Raw genomic sequence first — 19,269 nt, forward strand, 5'->3', positions numbered from 1 at the left:
AAGTAGGAACAAAGCGAAATATGATAAATACGAACCCAACAGACATGTGAAATTTCAAGTTTGTGGCCCTAAAAAAAGCCAATAAGAATGCCAAAGCAAAGCGGAGAACCGAAAACCGTTTACCTGGCCAATTGGCTAAGGTGTTTTTTGTGTTTTTTTTTTTGGGTTTTTGGTATTGCTGCTTCTGTTTCTGTTGCTGGCCAACGTTCATTTCCGAGTCATCAGTGTGGAGGGCCGTCGAATTTGAATTCCATCCCAACTGGTAACCCCTTCGTGGCCATCAGGAGGAACATCAAAGAGATGGTTGGTCTCCGGCTCTAATCTAAAATTATTTAATGCTAATGCACACCGGGTATTTCTGGCTCGAAAGGGATGGCTCTCTCTGGTCTGGTTTGGTCTAATACTAATTCCAATTAGACGCGAATTCAATTTATGAATTCCTCGCTTTGGAGAGGCAACCGCAGCATCAGCATCAGCATCAGCAGTAGCAACGTCACATCACTTTGATTAGCGGGTTTCTTACGCAAAAGAATTTCTCCTGGACGCTCCGCACACGCCCACGGAATCACAAACTGGAATGGGTATCGCAATCGCCACGGGAATCTCAATGGGCACCGCGAGGCAGCCAATTGCCATAAATCTTGATTAAGACAAAAGACTGGCGAAAGGTGAAAATTGTCAGCGCGAGGCAGCAACTGCACCGACCTGCTGCTCGGCATTTTTGTGACTTGGCGCTGCGTCTCTTGCATAATTTCTCCAAGTACCCTGGCCACTCATCATATCTGCCCATTCTCATTCCCCATTCTCATTCTCATTCTGAAATTCATTCCCATTCTCATTTCCCATTCCCGATCCCATTCACATTCACATTTCCATTCCCATTTCCGTCGTGGGCTGCAATTCCTCCACTCAAAGCCGGAAAAGTCTAAGTAAGCGTTGAAAATTCTTAATAATTCTTACAACTTTTTTAAGTACTGATTTCTAAGGAATAAATTTTAAGATCAGGTTATGCCAAATTTTAATTGCTTACGTCTGCAAAAATAAAATTGATATCAATGGTATTCAAAAGTTCCCTCATGGTATAAATATCTATTAGTAGCTTTTAAGTATGTTTGAATATTTCTATTGATTTGATTTCCTACCATCAATGAAATCATTTGATCGTTATATGCCTCTTTTAATTGAAAAATATGCTCTTCATTTTCAAATCGAATATTTTCCCCGAGTGCTCATAATATTCAAAGATTTATAGCCAGTAGATCATGTGCTTTTTCTGCTATATTTTAAAAAAATATCTTTTGCTGTCTATTATATAGAATTTTTTTTTTTTTTTGCATCTTCTCCCTCATTTACAAAATTTAGCTTACATTTTTAATTGATTGACTTTAAGCGTTTTTATTTGAACTTAAAATTGATTTAATTTGAAATAAAAGAACAGATGCTTTTTTCAAAGGTACTTAAAAAAAAAACTCATTTACAAAATCAACATTTGTTAAATGTAGTTTAGAAATAAATTGGCTAATGTATTGCCAAAGCTAAAAATGTTTAATATTTTTATAGCTTTAACTAAATTTTATGCATTGTTCTTAGAAAAGGGGTTGAGCTACACTCTGATTATTTGTTGTTTAGTCTAGTAACCAAGTGCATCTAAGTGGATTCTGGTCGAGTGTCCACTACTTGTTCACTCGGCGGTGGCTTCGTCAAGGTTCACAAGGTCAATGATATATTAGTTTATTTGTCCGTCAGTGCGTTCTGCTGCGATCTCTGGCCCATCGCCTCGCCTCACCGCTGTTTTCCCCAAATGCAGCAGCAGCTTGTGTCTCCTCCTACATGTCCCAAGCCCCATGTCGCATGTCGTCTGCCATGGTTTTTATTGTCTGTGGCTGACAGCCAAAGCTCTGGGATCAGCCAGCTTTAGCGCCAGTTGAGCCGCAAATCCAAGTGGCGTTCCCAGCTCCCTCCGGCGCACCACCACCACCGACGAGTCGGTCATCATTAGGAGGAGCAGCGGTGACAATTTGAGTTGCATTTCCATTAGGCGGGTCGCCGTGTCAATGGCTCGGCAAATGGACAAGTTAATCGCGGCATGTGTTCCGTTTCGTTCCGTTCTGTCTGCCTTTATGCGCTCCGACAGGAGCGACCAGCTGAACCCCGTGGAATCCAGTTCAGTATGTATGTACATCTATATAACCCCTACCATGTGAGTACTCCCTATATAGGCCACGACCTTCACGCTGCAACCCCGTAAAAATGTCGATCGCTGTGTCAGAGTTCCGGCTTGGCTTCCCAAGGGAGGAATGGATCAACCACGAGTCCTGGAGTCCTGTTGCCAGGAGCGTTTTTTTAATTGCAGCTGCATTTCTAACAGCTTGGGTTCTGTGTTTGCACAGGTTCATGAAGGTTCATACTTATTTGTTTTTAAATAGTATAACATTTATGCTCTGGTATAGGGCTTCCCAGAAAAGTGTACTTCAAATGTGTTCTATTTCTTTTCGATTAAATTTCTATTTGCAGACGAGAGCTGTAATTTCACCTTTGTGTTTGCTCTCACCTTCAGCTGCATTTCATAATTTCTTTCGAAACTGGTTTCCCGCCAGCAATCAATTCACTTTCATTTAAATATGCCAATTCAAGAGCAATAAATTATTAGTGCTTTTTTCACATTCATTTTGTTTAAGAGCTTTCAAGAGGTACTTGAAAAATGTAATAGAAAAAACTCTGAGATTTGTTGATGTTTAAACAAATTATATAAGCACTTCAAGTATACAAATATTATATTGGTTTCTGTAGGATTTCTGAGAAATATGTGCATATAATATATTCATATATATTAAAATATGTCTTAATTTAGAATTTGAAGAGCACAAATTAAATGTTCATATCAAAGTTTATATTTCAGTTCTTGACTAAATATTAATATTTGTATAGTTATTATATGAATTTCAATATTGAAATATCCTGAGATATTGATAATAACTTTTTCAGATTATATTGATTATAGTCATGTATAAATTCCAGAAACATCTTAAATGCAATGCTGAAGCTGGCTATTCAAGAAATATATCTTGAAATACAAAACATGAATGGCTATTAAGAAAACAAGAGCAAGAGTAGTGGAAACCAGATAGCTCTGAAACTGACCGCGATTTTATCGCATCGCCTCCAAGATTGTCGTCATAGAAATGCAAAAAGTTAGACTAAACGACTGCACCGATGAATTTATTACCCTATTTAGTTCCATGAATATACGGAGATGTGCCCAGATGAGAGCCGTGGCCAAAGATAGATGACACCGGACCCGGAAAAACTGGTAATGGCTTTCAAGTTCAAGTGCATGGCAATCACTTTACACAGAGTGTGAGACATATTTTAAGATACTGATATGGAAAATATGTAGACTTTTGTCAGGTTTTCTTTTTATAGACTGGGAGAGGCGGCTGATAAGGCGGCTAGGGAACTCACACTGTGAGTAATTCCCATACAATGAACTAAGAGTATTCCAAGAATTTATACTTTTCTTATTTAAAAGCTTTCATAATTAAATTGGCTGAGGGGAGTGAGGCTTATTAAATTACTGCAGGGCGCAAAAAAAGACAAAGGAAACCATACTGGGAGTGATAAACAAAGCCAAACACAGCTGGCCGAAAATTCATTATTATTTTGAAAAGCCAAAAACATTCACTGAAGATGTGTGTGAGTCTATTTAAATTTTAAAATATGTATAAATATTTCTTTATTGCGACTTTATGAGCAAACTCACCGAAACACAAGATATTAAAATCCAACTTGAGTTAGTTCTGCTGCAAGGTTTTTCTAGGTGCCGAAGATATTCCCAGTAATTTATTCACTTTTTACCAAAACGAAGCACACACTCTCACACAACCATTGGTAAATATTTACCGCGCCGACAGCAGACTAAATTCGAAATCGGAAAACGAGACTCACAAGTAATAATAATTATTATCAGCTGCGGCGGAACTCGTGTACCGAGAGTACTGTGGAATCCACTTAAGATTCCCAAAAAGTACTTTTGTCGACGACCCAAGTCACAAGTCAAGTCACAACAAATTGGTTAGCACAGAAGGGCACTTTATTGGTGATTACACACTGGCATTTGCCATTTGCATTTGCATTTTTGTTTGCTTTTAGCTTAAATTTGTCGAAAATTTCCCCGATGTTCCGCTTTCTCGCACTGCAAAACGCTTTATTCGAGATAATTAATTGTGTTCCAGTACGGTGATCAGACTAGGATGGGTTTCCTATGCTAGGTGGGGCCTGTTGTTGTGCTTTTGTATCTTTCAGATGCACTTACTTGGCTTTGTGCTTTTCGGGTTACACAGATTGACTGTAATTAGCTTAATACAATGTATTATATATTTAGATGCATTTACCACCCGTTAATATATATTTATATTATAGAGACTTTCTTGTTTTAACCGTTTTAAAACATTTCCTGTACTTGAGCTAATTTAGATACATTTGCTGTTGTTTGTATCTTTTCAGTTTGTTTTGTATCTTTCGGTTTATGGATTGTTTTGGATTACAGATATATACTCTTGTATCTTTTGTTTTTAGTTTCTTTTGTATCTTGCTGTTTTTGGATTGCTTTAGATTGTAGATAGTTGCATGTATTCTTGTATCTTGCACACTTTAAGCACTTGCCTAAGGGGGCCTGTATCGAAAATAAATATCCAGCACCGAAAATAACCAAATCCAGCCGGCGCGCCGTGTTTACTTCTTCGATCGATCGATGGTTCGTTCAAAACGTGGCAGACGGACTACGATTTCGATATTGATTCCAATTCCGATTCCGAGGAGGAGCAGTTCCAAACGCACGTGCAGAGAGTCGACGAAAGACTGAGACCAAGTCGGGTAGCGATCGCCACAAAATAGCAAAAGCGGTGCACGGTGGTATCATTTCAGTATTTTTCATTGTAAAATTAATAGCTTGTGATCGAAGTAAGACAATTGTAAGAAGGGTAATATAATTGTTTTTAGATTTTTTCAGATTTATAAAAGTCAAAATTTTTAAATACCGCTCAAAAGTCATGTTAATGTCACTTATAATTTCTTACATTTTATTTTTCTGTTTTTAAAAAATTATGATAAGGAAATCAAATTAAAATTTTAAAACAAGTGACCATTACAGAAATATTTATATATATATTAGAACTGAAAGTGAGGATCCATTAAATTTATTTTAATTCGACTTGAAACTTGATGCATATTAAGTAATTGGTTTTTTGGTAAAAAAGGATTATCTTCTCAATTAAAGTCTGAGCTTATTGACATTTTGTATTTATCATCTTTCAGCAATTTCCTATAGTATCTGTGTTTTATATTTTACTTGTAAAAATTCTAACAGGCCCCATTGTGCGACAGCAAACGAAACTGAAGCGAATTCGCCGCAGCCGTCGAGACGCGGCGAACAAACACAAACAGAACCCAAAGCAGAGACAGCATAACGAGATACTATATACATTATGACGCGATCGGTCCCAAACATGCGGCACAAAAATTCCATCTCACACACTCTGAAGCGGAGTTTCTGAGAAATATAGTCACTAAAGTCCACCCCTTGCTGCCCGGCCCCTCCGGAGATTCAGTTCCCAAAACCTTGGTGGTGGCTTTTTACCCTTACAAATGTTTGCCGAAATGCATACCTCCGTGCCGGTGAATTCAATGAGTTCGTGACATGACTCAGAGAGAGTCACCGAGCCAAGTGAAGTTGTTTGTATGAATTAGATACACTGGAAGCGATGAGAATTTTTATCACAATAGTATATATTGTATACCAGTTAGTCATAATTATTATATATTTAGACCCATGCAGAGTATTATAATTTCAGTCAGAAGCATGCAACGCAATGAAGGAATCATTTCCGACCCTATAAGCCATATATATTCTTGATCAGCATCGAAAATTGAACCGATCTAGCCATGTCCGGTCAAAAAATAAATTTTTAAGATTTTTCCGAAAATTTAAAATTTCATAAGGGGTTACATCATTAAAATTGTCAAAATTTGACAAAAAATTGAATCTTTTAAATTTGAAAACTGAGTATGCAGATTTGTTAATCTATTAAAAATTAGCATAGAATTGCTTCCCGAATTAAAATCAATAATTTTTTGGCTTAGTTATGCGTTTTTAAAACTATGATTTTTGGACAAAATTGTCTGTTTTTATACCTTTTTGCAAGGTTTTATAATTTTATTTGAAAACTAACAATAGCATCAACAAACGCAGTATGCAGATTAAATAGTACAATAAAAACTAGCACAGAACAGCTTTCTGAATTAATATTAATACAATTTCGGCTTAATTATGATGTCCGAAAAACTTAGATTTCTCAAACAAAAATTTATGTTTTTATACCTTTTTTGTTGAGTATAATTTAAGTCAGAAGCTTGTTACACTGTGAAGGAATCATTTCCGACCCTACAAACCATATATATTCTTGATCAGCATCAAAAGCTGAATCGATCTAGCCATGTCCGGACTAAAATTAAATTTTTGAAATTTTTTCGAAAATTGAAAATTTTATAAGGGGTTACATCATTAAAATTGACAAAATTTTACAAAAAATTGTATTTTTCAAATGTAACAACCAGTGCTGCCAACCTTTGACCAACAAAAAAAGCTGTTTTTGACGGGAGAAGTGAAAAAAAAAAGCTTAAAAAATTTATAAAAAAATCCAAAAAAAAGCTGAAACAAATGTATAAAAAATAGAAAAAATTTCAAAAAATATAAAAATTTAATAAGTTCAGTTTTGTTTAAAAGATTTCCATAATTTGATCAATTTCTTCATGGTCTTCCTTATTTTCGTAAGACCTAATAGTTCCTATCATCTGCAGATATTTGATTGGCACTTCATAGTCGACGCAGCATTTCCCGACCCTTCGCAATCCGTTTCTGTATATTAAAATAAATATAATGAATATAAATAGAAATGAATATCTTTTGCTTGCACTAGTATGCTTCTTTATTGCAGCGTGAGCTCGCAGATCACTGAGTTTAGCTGTAATAGTAGTCTTGCAATAGTTGCAATAAACCCTTTGCAGGTCTGTGTCATCCCTGCGAATCCATGCCTTAAATTCATCACTTTTAAGCCAGACATCGCGGCATTTTTGTTTATACTCCTTCGGCATTTTAGAACTTGCTAACAATTTACGCGCACTTTTTATATAGAGATGGAAAAACTAAGCGACTTATGAAATTAGCGTATATCTATTAAAACAATCGATACGTCGCTACATTATCTGGTTTGTTCGTAAAGCTAACATTTTGCTGCCACTTTTTCATATTTTATACTTAAGTTTTAACAACACAAAAAAAAATCGGGAAAAAGCCAATTCAATTTCCAAAAAAGCCAGAATTCCCGCTTTTCACAATTCCCGCAATTCACAAATTTTTCCCGCAGTTAGCCTTAAAAAAAAGCCAGTTTTGACGGGAAAAAATCCAAATTGGCAGCACTGGTAACAACTGAGTATTCAGATTTGTTAGCGCTAGAAATTATACGATATTTCGGTATTACAAAATCGTTCATTTTATGTATTAAAGTAATTCAGTTTAAAAACCCAATATTAAAACAAAATCTATACATGAAATATGTTCACACATATTTCCTACTTCTTTGTAAACAAAACAGCGAAAAACTTCCAAAACAAAAACCAATTTAAGTTCGATAAATCAATACATGCGAAGTATTCAAAACAATTTAAGGACAACAGCTTGTTCTGTAGCAGATTGAAAGTAGGGGACACTTCAGGGGTAATTTTTCAAACTTCACATTTTTTGTTGTGTCCCCACAATTTTCTACAAATATTTACCAGCTGTTGACAGTCAAGAGACAGATATAATAATTTAACAGACACACACACACACACACACCTTGGTATTAATATTTAAACAAGGAACAAATCAGAACCGGTTCCTTGGTCAAGTGCAGGCTATGCAAATATTTGGCTCACTGATCGCCAATTGGAGGCCAATAGACTTCATTAACTGGGAGCAGAGTCATATACCGAGGCCTCCAATATAAATGGGAGCTCGCTATCTGGCATTTCGAATGTTTTTATCAACGATAAGAGACGGCTCCGGATACCTGTGCATACGTATACAAATAGCTGGGAATTTGGCCTACAACCCGGCAAAGTGGGGAAATGTAACTTTATAAGGCCTTGAGGCTTTATCGAACAGTAATGTTGCCTCACCGTATTGACTTTGACCAACTAACTATATAGTTTCGGAGAGGAAATAACTAAAATGTTCATCAGAGAGTAACAGTAATAATAAAGTCACATTTAAAACTTTGCCCACTCACTATTAAAGTTATTAAATAAGAAATATCCAAGAAATAGGTAATCCAAATCAAATACTTTCGTTCTGTAGGAAAGCAATGATAAGAATGCAATTAGCATTGAAGCTAAAAATAAATGCACCACCAACCCCCCTTTTAATATCAACTTAAATTCTCAAGTGGCAATCAAATGCGGACAGCCTATTCATAGGTACCCCTTCGATCGAATTTTAATTTCAGTTGACTTAACAGATTAGCAGTGGTTAAATTTATGGGTTCTTGGCAAATATTTACCGACGGCGCTTATACCCCGGAGTTATCAAGTAATTATCGTCTATTTAAAGGCAATTATCACTCAAACATTTATAAGACTCGAGCTTTGCGCCTCGGGGTATTTAATTTTCTGCCATCGTAAATCATGCTAAAGTTTGAACTATGTATTGCGCATACGCCGTGTGTCACACGAGAGCCCCATGACAAGTCACTTGGGAGGAGTGTGCGGGTGTCTGGGGCCTCAGAAAGTAACAAAAAATGGACACATGCACGAGTACTTAGATCAAATGATTTAATTAGCACTGGCCCCACCAATTGTGTTCATTTTAATTACATATATATATTTTATCAGGCCGTCAAAGCTTACGGTTTCGAGACGGCAGCAAGTCGTCGTGGCCCATGTGTCAATAAGTCAAATGATGTTAATTAATTGAGGCCGATAGCGAAATGCTCTGCATTAGACAGCCTGCCAAAAGCCACTTCACGATACACTGCCTCTCGTAATTACTTCAATCGCACTGTTACATAACCAAGATTGAGAGGAGCCCTGCCAAGCTAATTATTTGCCTCGACCATCCGCGGACAATCTCGGTGAAGTGCATTGCAATTATGACAAACGACCTCCACCATAAGGTAATTACTTACTTGGTTAAATTTCAGCACCTTTAAGTTATATACACCGACGAAGTTCCCTCTAAGACCGATTTCCAATAGTTCGATTACCTGTCGCTGTCGGTTTTATTTCATTATTCCGAGGTATCAACGGTCATCAGATAAATCCAAATCAGTTCATATTTAAAAATAGAATATTGTCACATTCAAAAAAAGACTTTCAATTCCAAAATTAAATACCTTTATCGTTGTTTTAGCAAACTCATTGGAATAGCTCTATAGCTATATCAGCAATTAAGATAATCAAAAAAGTTTCGCCTTATGCACCGACTTAGAGTGGTTAAAGTGGTGCTGAGCTATCCGAAAGGCTATGCTACCGGGTCGGACCAGCCTTTGCTCTAACGCATCTCCATACAGCTGCACAAGTGATGGCTCCTCTTCTACGGGTTCCAGATAAGCAGATAATCCTCCGATTAGCTAAGGGGATTTAACATAAATTAAAATTTTCAATTTTCAACAAAATTAAATTCTCAAAACACACCAAGCTCTCATCGCAGTTGAGGAAACGCACTGCCTGCACATGCTCGGACCATAGACGACGCCGCCACTTGTTATCGTACTTTTGAGCCAGGGGAAGCAACACCAAAGAGCTGAACAATTCATCGCCGTAGCTGGCTGCCTCGAAGTGCTCTACAAACAGATAGTAGAGTGGCTCGAACCTAGCCTTATCCATCAGCTCCGCGTCGAATTCAAAGTCATGGGCGGCATTCTGCTCGTAGAAATCCATCAGGTAATCCCGCAGCAACTCATGCAAATCCTGCTCCAGAAACTGTGAGTCTGGGCCCATGAAGGCAATCATCAGATACATGAGCTTCTCAAGCGGGCTAACAACCTGCAAGCCCTCCCGTTCCAATTCCCTCACGAACGAGAGCGTCATGCGGACCACCTGGTTTTCTTTACAGAAATAAAAAGAAAACAACAACGGTGGCTTATCCCCAAAGAATTGCAAAAAAGTTTTAAGTGTGCGCCTTCTCACCTGAGTATATGGCTGCCGGTTGCTGCTGCACATTTTGCAAGTAATTGCTGAGGATAAGCCGCATCTGGAAAAAGGGCCAGTCGGCGGGCAGGATGGGTGTTTGGGTGTAACTCAAGGATAGCGATGGCTCCGAGTTGTCCTAGAGTGGAAGCGAAATTTAATATACATTTAAAAATGTATGCATTAGCTAGAGATGTGACTACGTTTTTTCCATTTTTCCATTACTTACTGCTATTATGTGGGGATATACTATCTCCAGACAAGTCTGCTGCAGCAGCTTCAGGCTGGCTTCGTCCAGCTTCACATATTCTCCATTGAAGATGAATCGCTCAAAAGTGCTCTTAATCTGCGCAGCATGGGCGGTTGACAAGCAACACAGGTAATTATAGACCAACTGCAGTAGCTGCGAACGCTTCAAATATGTCTCCATTCCGTCGGTGGTCAGCAGCTGGTGGATGAACCTTAGCTCGCTGCGGGCGAAAAAGTTGGTGGCCAGGACTCGATTCAGTTGCGAACTGAGCTGCCGCAGATACTCAGCCAATGGCTCCAGCACCGCCGGTTGCATAAGTGCATCGAACAATGGACGCTTCTCGCTGCTCTCCACCGACACGGCAGCAAGCAGGGTCCAGAGATTACTCAATAGATGCACCGGATACGTCTCACTGAGAATCAGCTGCGGCCCATAGTCGTGCATCAGAACTGCGCCCACATTTGGTAACGCCGCGTGCGCGTGGCGACGATCTATGGGGTGTCTCAACATTATGGATCCCTTGCTGGGGAAAATAGCAATTAATGGTGTGACTCAATAGGCGGTGGTGGACCCGCCCCCTGCCCTACTCACGCCAGGTCTTGGACGCTTGCAATGAAGCTGCTGGACTGCACGAATTTTGGTAAAATGCTGCGCAGAAAGGGCTGGAAGCTGTTGGGTCCCATGAAACCATTCCGCGAGAACCAGGACACGGCATACAAGGCGGCACTCAGAAGCGTCATTTGACTAAACTGAAATTTGAAGGATATTTAAGAATTGTATTAAGGTATTATGAACTGGTTTGCAGGCTACTCACATCCTTGATCCTGTCCATGCGAGTAGCCGCATGCAGCCAGCTGCAGCAGCAGTTGTTCAACGGTTCCAAGAGCAGCTTCTGTCCCTCCACGTCGCAGACCCCGCTCTCCCCGCTAGCCACAAGGGCGGCCAACAGGGCGGCTGCGTGTTGGCGCACCAGCCCCGAACCGCCCACATCGCCAAAGGCACAGTGATTGCAGTGCCAGCCCAACAGCTGGCGAAGTGCGGGCAGAAACTGTCTGAAAATGATAGTTATTATACCTCGTCAATTGTCAGGTTATTCTATAAAAATGAGCTGCACTCCACACCCAAGCTCAGTTCGATTTTCGCAAATTTTAAAGCCGGATTCACTATGGCGTCTTGGAAGTTGGGCCTACTTCTGACACTTCTCGTCCTAACCGATTTTATTCCGTCAAACCAAGCGGTAAGTACTTAGAAGAACAGGAATGGCTGCGTAAAGACTTTAAGCGTGTCCTCTATAGGTAGAGTTCAGCTCAATGATTATAAAGCAAGCGAAAAAACTGCGCTTGCGATGCGTAAATCAAACGGGTGTCTCAGTAGGTAGGTAAGTGATACTCTTACAAAATAACTTAAAATAACAAAAGTTCATTTTTCTAAATGAAAGAAATAATAGAGAAGTCAATAAGAGATAAGATTATGCCCCATAACACGGCCGTGAACTGCTTTTTACACTGCATGCTTGACATGTTTGGACTGGTTGGTAGCCCTTCCCGTTCAATCACAGTTCTTTGAAATCTGTACCCCTAAATTCCCATAGATTGACACCAAGAACGTTATGCACTTGGAAGCGCTGAATGAGATCCTGCCAGAGGAAATACACGAGACGATCAATGGACTAGTCAGCGCCTGCGGCACAAAGAGTACGTAAAAGGCTTCACCTGAATTCCTAAATGATTGCTTTCAAAAAGTCTTAGCAATTTTACTTTCATACAACAAACCCCATCTGCTTTTTAAATCATAAATTTCAACTCTTTTGACAGAGGGAAAAGATGGCTGTGAGACGGCTTATGAAACAGTCAAGTGCTATTTGGCTGTCAATGGTCAGTTTATATGGAATGAGGTGATAGTGTTGCTTGGATAGCGGGCCTACACTCACCTGAAGACATCTCTATTCACGATTCCCAGGATAAGCAGACAGCGCAGTAGCCTCAATGCTTCGATCTGAACACGCACCATCGGGCCCTGACAAAAAGATTCAGATGCAGATTTAATTGAGAGCAATATGCAATAAATGCACATCGTACCAACCTTATTGTCTTGGGAAAACAAGTATTGTTGTAACCGTGCAATTAGCACTCCCTTAGATAGAATCTTGGCGATGTCCAGATGTTGGCAGGTCAGCACTCGGATGAGTTTCAGGAACAGCGTTTGGGGCTGTCCATAAAACTGATTTTTGCCCAGCGATGGAGGCAAAAAATTAGTGAAGAGTACTTCCAAAAGATAGCTTTCATCGGCCAACTGTCGGGCCACCTTGATGTTAGTTCGTGCGATTCTTATAAGCAGCTTCAGACAGGACTCCACGGTGCTATTATCCGGTTTCACCGAGTCCAAGATAAATCTACATGAAGAAACCCATTTAAAATACGTTTTTAAGCGATATGGGAAGTTTAAGGCTTACCTAATCCTTTGCAGTATATTTGTTCGTAGTAGACAATCTATGAGATCAGTCTCGGCCAATTGGAAGTCATCCATGGACATACGGTTTTCGGACTCATCTTCATCCACATCGGCACGCACGCTCTGACTGGTTGTCAGTAGCTTCATATAGCGCTGCAGGAAGGCAATGGAATCTGGATCGGAATCTCCGGCTTTATCTTCACCTTGACTTCCCAAGACCTGGAGCGTGGGCTGCCAGTGGCAATACGCGTTATCATGGACATGATCAAGCAATATCTCGTCCGTTTCATTATAGAATAGGTTGGCCAGGGAACGGCTCACAACCTCAAGTTGGGCGGGGGCATTGTCATCCAGGCCGTAGCGTAGCAAAAAGAATATTTTTGATATGGGCAGAGTTAGGACTTGGTCATAAAATCCCTGATTGTTAATGCTAAAAATCCCAGCCACTGCACCAAATGCAGAGATTCTTTGCTGCAACACAGTAGACCTTCAAAGGGGGTATTTAGATTAGGACTGTAGTCTAGCAAATCTTACTTACCTTGCCAAGCGAAAGAGTTCCTGGAGAGTATAGCCCGGCCGATCGGCTTCTTCGCCGTGCAAATAGAGCTCCCGCTCATCCAACTGCCCTGGTAAGTCTGCATCCTTGAGAGTGTGAGGCAGGAGGACGCCCTTCCAATCGAAGCGTGCATTGAACTGCTGTCCGGGTTTCAGTTCCCGCATCTTGGCCGGAATATCCCGCATCCAGGCCAATTTGTGGTCCTCTACGAGATTGAAATTTACCCAATTACCCTGGTCACTCAGTTGTAAAAGTTCCAAAGCTGGGCTTGAGTCGGGAAGTGAGGTGGATGGTGCTTCGCTGGATGACTGTGTGGCTTTCGGTGGTTGTGCAGGAGCCTCAATGAGCACCGGAGATTGCTTTTTATCAACTGGTTTATCCCTAGTTTGGCGTTTCTTGGTCAGCAAGGCAATCAGAGAGGGATCTGTAAATAAAATTAAATTCAATTCAATTTATTAAACCCTCTTCGATTCGAATGCTTCTTACCCATCGAAGCCAACAATCTTTCTCGCTCAGCCAGAATATCCTGTTCACTCATTTGGTGGATTACATTAAGGTTTTCCTCATGTATTTCCTGGGCCATTTTGGAGTCTTTTACCAGGGAACTTCTATCAGTTCCTGCGGAATCTGTCCTGGTCTTTGATACTTCTGTAGCTTGTGAGCTTGCCTCTAGTATTTGGCGGCCAAATATACTGCGAGGCTTGCTAGGGATTGCCTAAAAGCATAACAATTATAAATAATAACAGAAGTTCCACTTTTTGACCAAGATTTACTCACCCGATTGGGTGCAGATGGCCTTCGTTCTCCTTCAGGTCTTTCCACAATTTCCCCCAGGACATTTTTAATGGAAGTGGCATTTATCTTCCTACCTTTTACATCGCCCAGAATGTTTTCCTGAATTTCATCCATTAATATTTGTGCGACTGGCGTTCCGGTAACTTCTGGCGGGACACTTGTTGACTGTACTTTTACTTCTTCAGCTGGCAGAGCATTCTCCTCCTGTTGTTTCTCTGGAACCGATGTAACACGTCCAAGCTTTGCCTGCTCTCGTCTCTGGGCAAACATTGACTTTTTGGGAGCTACACAATGGATAAATATTAAATAAACATGTGTTTCTTAAAAACAAGCAGTTCTATACCTCTGTCTGCACGCACAAAAGCCGCCGCCGGTTGGAAGCCAGGATTCTTTGCTCTTTCGGCGTTGAACTCGGCAGACATCCGCAGGATATCATCCTCACTTTCACCGGGCTTTAGTTTTTTAAACATTTTCGCGAACAAATCATGAAATAGTTTCAAAACAAATGAGAGCCTGTGCGGTCAGTGTGACCACTCGCCATTAAAGTAAGAATACCACAGAAAGAACTTTGTTTGGGCAGTTGGCGGTAAAAATACCACAAATTATTTTAAAAATTTATAATTCAAATTAGGTTTTATCATCACAAAAATATAACTCTTTTCAAATAGAATAATAATTTAATATATCAATTTACGTTTCGCCTGTTTTGCTATAGGAAAAAATGATTTATTTAAATATTTTAATTTCATTGTTTAATTTGTATTCAAGTAGAAAAAACGATTTAATAATACATGCACGACAGATATGCCCGAATTCTGGGGAAGACCCTACTTCTTGAAGGTGGTGCCGGTGTCTGCAAGGCATTTCTGGAGCGATTGCTGCGCCACGAGAGTGTCTTTGTGTGGAAGAGCAGCCACCTGGAAGAACATCTCGATGCCCTCCTTGAAAAGCTCGATGGCCTCTGAAGTTTTCTGGGCCTCCATGGCCCGGGCGGCCTCCCGATACAGTTCCTCGGTCTTTATCAACCTGACGACACTCTCCTTGAGGGATATATTCTTGCGGCAACGCGGGCACCGCACGTCCTTGGACAAATCCTTGGGGAACTTTAGCAAGTTAACACAGTTGGCCGAAGTGCACCTGAAAAAAACATGGGAGAAAAATTAAAATATATTCTGTATTTCCTTTTCATACAGATGTACACACCAAAAGCGGACTTGCTTGTCTAGTTTCTGGAGCAGGGGCCAGTTCTCCTGACAGGCCATGCAACTGCAGCTAAACGAGTAACGCCCTCGCAAGGAGCGCTGGCGATCCTTGAGATTCATTTGAATGAATATGGGACCGTAGTTTACTGCCACAACTTCGTTGGGACGATGCGGCTTGGTGGCCGTAAGAACCAGCTTCTTTCCCACGAAGTGACTAGCAACACTAAAATAGATGGTTTAATAAGGTTTGAAAAGATGTAAAATAATGGTATACCCATATTAATGCTTAAACATACATAACGCAGTCTTAATTTCAAATATAATTTCTTGAAAAATAACCCTATAGCATTTTAAGCTGCATTAGCAATAAAATTTTCAATTAGGTTCAACACTGCGGATGAGTAATATAACGACGTAATCTTATAGAGCTTTGAAAACCTAAACTTACCTGGGCCAGCACTCGTGATTAAAGTAGGAACCAGTGCCATATAGTCCAGCGGCCACAAACACCGTCCTGCTGCCATCGAAGCGGTGCTCCTCGGTCACCTGGGTCTGATATATCTGATGGGCGTTGTATTGTAGCACCTGGAGCAGACCTAACAGAGCGGTGGCCACCTGCAGCTCCACGGCCGTGGGATTGACGCCCTCCGTTTTCCGCCGGCCAAAGTACAGAGCCTTCTGCAAGATGCGCATCAGGAACCCAGCCATTAGGGAGCGCTGAAGGTAATCCTCCGGCTGGCGCTCGTCCTCATGGGAACACAGGTGTTCGAATAGCAGATTTGCCGTGGCCAAGCCTTCCTCAAGGTTGGGTGCTTGTGTAAAGACGCGCAGTGCAATGAAGCATAGGATGGACATTCCGGAACCAATCAAAAGATCCATAAACTCGCACTCGAAGCGATGGTAGCTGGAGCAGGCCTCTCCCATGCACTGGGCAGAGCAGAAGGCGACTCCCGAGCAGTGTAGACAGGACACCGGCGTGTGCAGCCTGTAATAGTCAAATTAATACTTAATTATGCAAATCCTTTTCTACAGAACTTACCTTTTGAAGCAGTGATGACAGTTTGTGCCAAAGAAACTGGGTATCAGGCAGGCGGCCACTGGCTCCTCACAGAGCACCACATCTCCTGTTGTCAGACCCTCGGCAGCCACCACAAAACGACCCTTATCCTTGGTCTCCACTAACTTGACCACCTTGGCTGCTCCACTCAGCTCCGGATTCTCTCCATGCGTCAACTGGGGCACCTGTCCTGTGTGGTTTTCTTTGGGCACCACCTTCGCAGCAGCTATTTCCTTGCGACATAGGGCGATGTGAGTGGGATCGGAACCAGTCATCTTTTCAGCGATCTTGAGCGAGATCTCAGCCCGAGCAGGTTCTCCCATGACTAAAACGATTTCATTTAGTTTTTGTTTTCTATTAGATACTTACCAGTAACTCACCTGCATAAGCCTTAGCCATCTTGCAGTAGTAGTCCACACTAGACTTCAATTCCAGTCCAAAGTTTGTTGCCAATTTTAGGTCACTGAGAGCAGCCTCACCTTCGCCCAGCCGAATGAGAATGGAGGCTCTCGATCTGTAGGCCAATGCCAGGGTGAGTCCATCATCGATGGTGGGATCCGCATTCCGGTCCGGTGCCCGCATTACGGCAAGATTGGCAGCGAGCAGCGCTTGCTGCAGTAGCTCCCTGCTGCTCTCCTCCGCCTCGCTGCCACTCATCAGGTAGAACTTATCCGCCTGAGCACGTCGCTGGGCGGAGAAAAGTGCATCCTTCTGCTTGAAGACCTGTTGGACATGCTCCAGAACACCCAGCACCGGATCGCACACCTCGCGGTCACTGAAGATGGACAGCACTCGAGCTGCATTGGACTTGAGCTTGCCGAAGTAGTTGCGCAGCCACTTGTCGCCACATGCCTCGCGCACATCCACGCAGAACTCGTTGAAGAAACCCTTCTTCTCCGACTGGACGGTCTGCGTCGAACAGATCTGGTGATAGGCATCGAACTCCATTTTTTCCTGCTCCAATTATGTAAAATCCAATTCAATATTGTAATAAAATCAAGACCGTCCGCGTTTTCCGATCACCTCTGCGTCGAAGAGTATTGAAAACAGCTGGCGGTGGACGACGATCCTCCAAAAATAGCCACCGGATGGTTCAGTTCGCCGCAATATAAATACTCGCATCTAAATCTTGAACTAGAACCAGCAGTCATCGGTGTTCACTTTCGATATAACTTTTACAGTTCTTTAAATAATTTTATCTAATTTGAATAAACGCAATCTTTAATTATTATTGAATTTCGTTTTTAGTTTTATGAAAATCGGAATACTATACAATATATGTAACTGCCAGAGAAACGGTTATTAAATGTAATGGATCAGAAGTATCTTTCAACTGTAGGTAAGTAAGAACAGTAAGTAGCTATAATCAGTAATTAACAATGATCAGTAATTAACTATGAACATTAAGTAAATCTGAACAGTAAGTATCTATGGACAGTAAGTAAATATTATCCTTAAGTAACTATGACCAGCCAGTAACTCTAATCAGTAAGTAAGAATGAAAATTAAGTAACTCTGACAAGAAAGTATCTATGACCAGTAAGTAACCATATCAGTAAGTATCTAAAGCATCTAAAAGTATGAGTAAGTATCTAAGTATGTAAAGGGGACCATGGAAATAAATAAATAATAATAATAATAATAAATTGAAATATAAAGTCTAGAGCTAGGCCTGATCCCACCAACAGCATCATACATAATATAAATGTCATGGTTAAGACTTACCGCAGTAAAGGACACGTAATAGCTTACTTCCTTCCGGTGTAGTGACCAAGAATGGTCACTTCATCCAAGTGAGCTTCTTCCTGGTCATCCAGATGTTTTGCATTGGCCACGTCATATTTTTGAGTTCGAAGGCTGATCACTTGCACTATCACTGCCGATGTAAACACTAGGTACCCCTAGGACAGACTGAGGCGCGCGCGACCTCAGCGCCTCTATTTATAGTCCCCGGGGAAAGAGAAGAGAAGAGAAAGTGAGTGTGAGTGCGCGGGAGAGGAGTTGCCTCTAGAGATTAACATAGAGAGAGGGGGGGAGAGGCAAAGAGAAACTTAGAGCTATTTAATCTAACTATAATCAATAAGTAACTCTGATCAGCAAGTATCAACGAACATTAAGTAACTCTGAACAGTAAGTATCTATGGACAGTAAGTATCTATGGCCAGTAAGTAACTATGATCAGTAAGTAAGTATGAGCCGTGAATAACTATGAGCAGGAAGTAACTCTGAACAGTAATTATCTATGACAACTAAGTAACTACCAGTAAGTTTCTTGACCAGTAAGTGACTATATCAGTAAGTATCTAAAGCATATAAAATTATGAGTAAGTATCTAAGTATGTAAAGGGGACTATGGAAATAAGGAAATAAATTGGAATATAAAGCCATAATATAAATGTCCTGGTTAAGACTTACCGCAGTAAAGGACACGTCATTGCTTACTACCTTCCAATGTAGTGACCAAGAATGGTGACTTCATCCAAGAGATCTTCTTCCTGGTCATCAAGATGTTTTGCATTGGCCACGTCATATTTTTGAGTTCGAAGGCTGATCACTTGCACTATCACTACCGATGTAAACACTAGGTACCCCTAGGACAGACTGAGGCGCGCGCGACCTCAGCGCCTCTATTTATAGTCCCCGGGGAAAGAGAAGAGAAGAGAAAGTGAGTGTGAGTGCGCGGGAGAGGAGTTGCCTCTAGAGATTAACATAAGCGATAGCCATAGAGAGAGAGAGC

The 19,269-nt window shown here is 40.9% G+C and overlaps 3 protein-coding genes and 1 long non-coding RNA gene across 7 annotated transcripts in view; 1 reads left to right on the forward strand and 3 right to left on the reverse strand.

Annotated features, from left to right (window-relative positions):
• Positions 1-14,834, reverse strand: part of LOC110176285 (RNA polymerase II-associated protein 1) — a 24,460-nt gene extending 9,626 nt beyond the window's left edge. For 2 of the 3 annotated variants that reach the window (XR_015271939.1, XR_015271938.1), the window contains exons 1-14: positions 14,617-14,834; positions 14,256-14,557; positions 13,965-14,193; positions 13,461-13,902; positions 12,924-13,409; positions 12,554-12,863; positions 12,402-12,487; positions 11,286-11,523; positions 11,063-11,220; positions 10,451-10,994; positions 10,222-10,360; positions 9,727-10,139; positions 9,426-9,662; positions 9,219-9,302 (exon numbers count right to left, since the gene is read on the reverse strand). Coding sequence is in view for 1 of the 3 variants with exons in the window: in XM_086833865.1 (XP_086689991.1) it covers positions 9,489-9,662; positions 9,727-10,139; positions 10,222-10,360; positions 10,451-10,994; positions 11,063-11,220; positions 11,286-11,523; positions 12,402-12,487; positions 12,554-12,863; positions 12,924-13,409; positions 13,461-13,902; positions 13,965-14,193; positions 14,256-14,557; positions 14,617-14,743 (3,648 nt within the window). In the remaining 2 variants the exon portion in view is untranslated. Of the gene's footprint in view, positions 1-9,218; positions 9,663-9,726; positions 10,140-10,221; positions 10,361-10,450; positions 10,995-11,062; positions 11,221-11,285; positions 11,524-12,401; positions 12,488-12,553; positions 12,864-12,923; positions 13,410-13,460; positions 13,903-13,964; positions 14,194-14,255; positions 14,558-14,616 lie in introns of those variants that run through there. The other variant, XM_086833865.1, reaches the window with a different exon arrangement.
• Positions 6,737-7,031, reverse strand: LOC147643464 (uncharacterized). Its single transcript, XR_015272070.1, has 2 exons — positions 6,972-7,031; positions 6,737-6,913 (listed from the first exon to the last, which is right to left on the reverse strand). It is a non-coding gene; the product is annotated as an uncharacterized LOC147643464 (long non-coding RNA).
• Positions 11,622-12,552, forward strand: Obp69a (Odorant-binding protein 69a). 2 transcript variants are annotated; one of them, XM_020942608.2, is made up of 5 exons: positions 11,622-11,708; positions 11,767-11,845; positions 11,910-12,001; positions 12,063-12,165; positions 12,286-12,552. In XM_020942608.2, exons 1-5 carry the CDS (start codon positions 11,637-11,639, stop codon positions 12,384-12,386), a joined length of 447 nt encoding a protein of 148 aa, XP_020798267.2. In that variant the 5' UTR covers positions 11,622-11,636; the 3' UTR covers positions 12,387-12,552. The 2 variants fall into 2 exon arrangements, with proteins under 2 accessions (XP_020798267.2, XP_086689994.1); XM_086833868.1 differs by lacking the exon at positions 11,622-11,708 and having other exon boundaries at positions 11,765-11,849.
• A 143-nt stretch (positions 14,835-14,977) lies between the features above and the next one.
• Positions 14,978-17,794, reverse strand: Smyd4-2 (SET and MYND domain containing, class 4, member 2). The gene is made up of 6 exons (XM_086833867.1): positions 17,556-17,794; positions 16,913-17,486; positions 16,515-16,857; positions 15,924-16,460; positions 15,477-15,698; positions 14,978-15,410 (listed from the first exon to the last, which is right to left on the reverse strand). The coding sequence occupies exons 1-6, from the start codon at positions 17,652-17,654 to the stop codon at positions 15,101-15,103; spliced, it is 2,085 nt and encodes a 694-aa protein (XP_086689993.1). The 5' UTR covers positions 17,655-17,794; the 3' UTR covers positions 14,978-15,100.
• Positions 17,795-19,269: the final 1,475 nt, after the last annotated feature.

Source organism: Drosophila serrata, unplaced genomic scaffold (genome assembly GCF_035046125.1).
Source record: "Drosophila serrata isolate PLE 108 unplaced genomic scaffold, ASM3504612v1 contig_272, whole genome shotgun sequence".
In the NCBI taxonomy this organism is placed as follows: Eukaryota; Metazoa; Arthropoda; class Insecta; order Diptera; family Drosophilidae; genus Drosophila; species Drosophila serrata.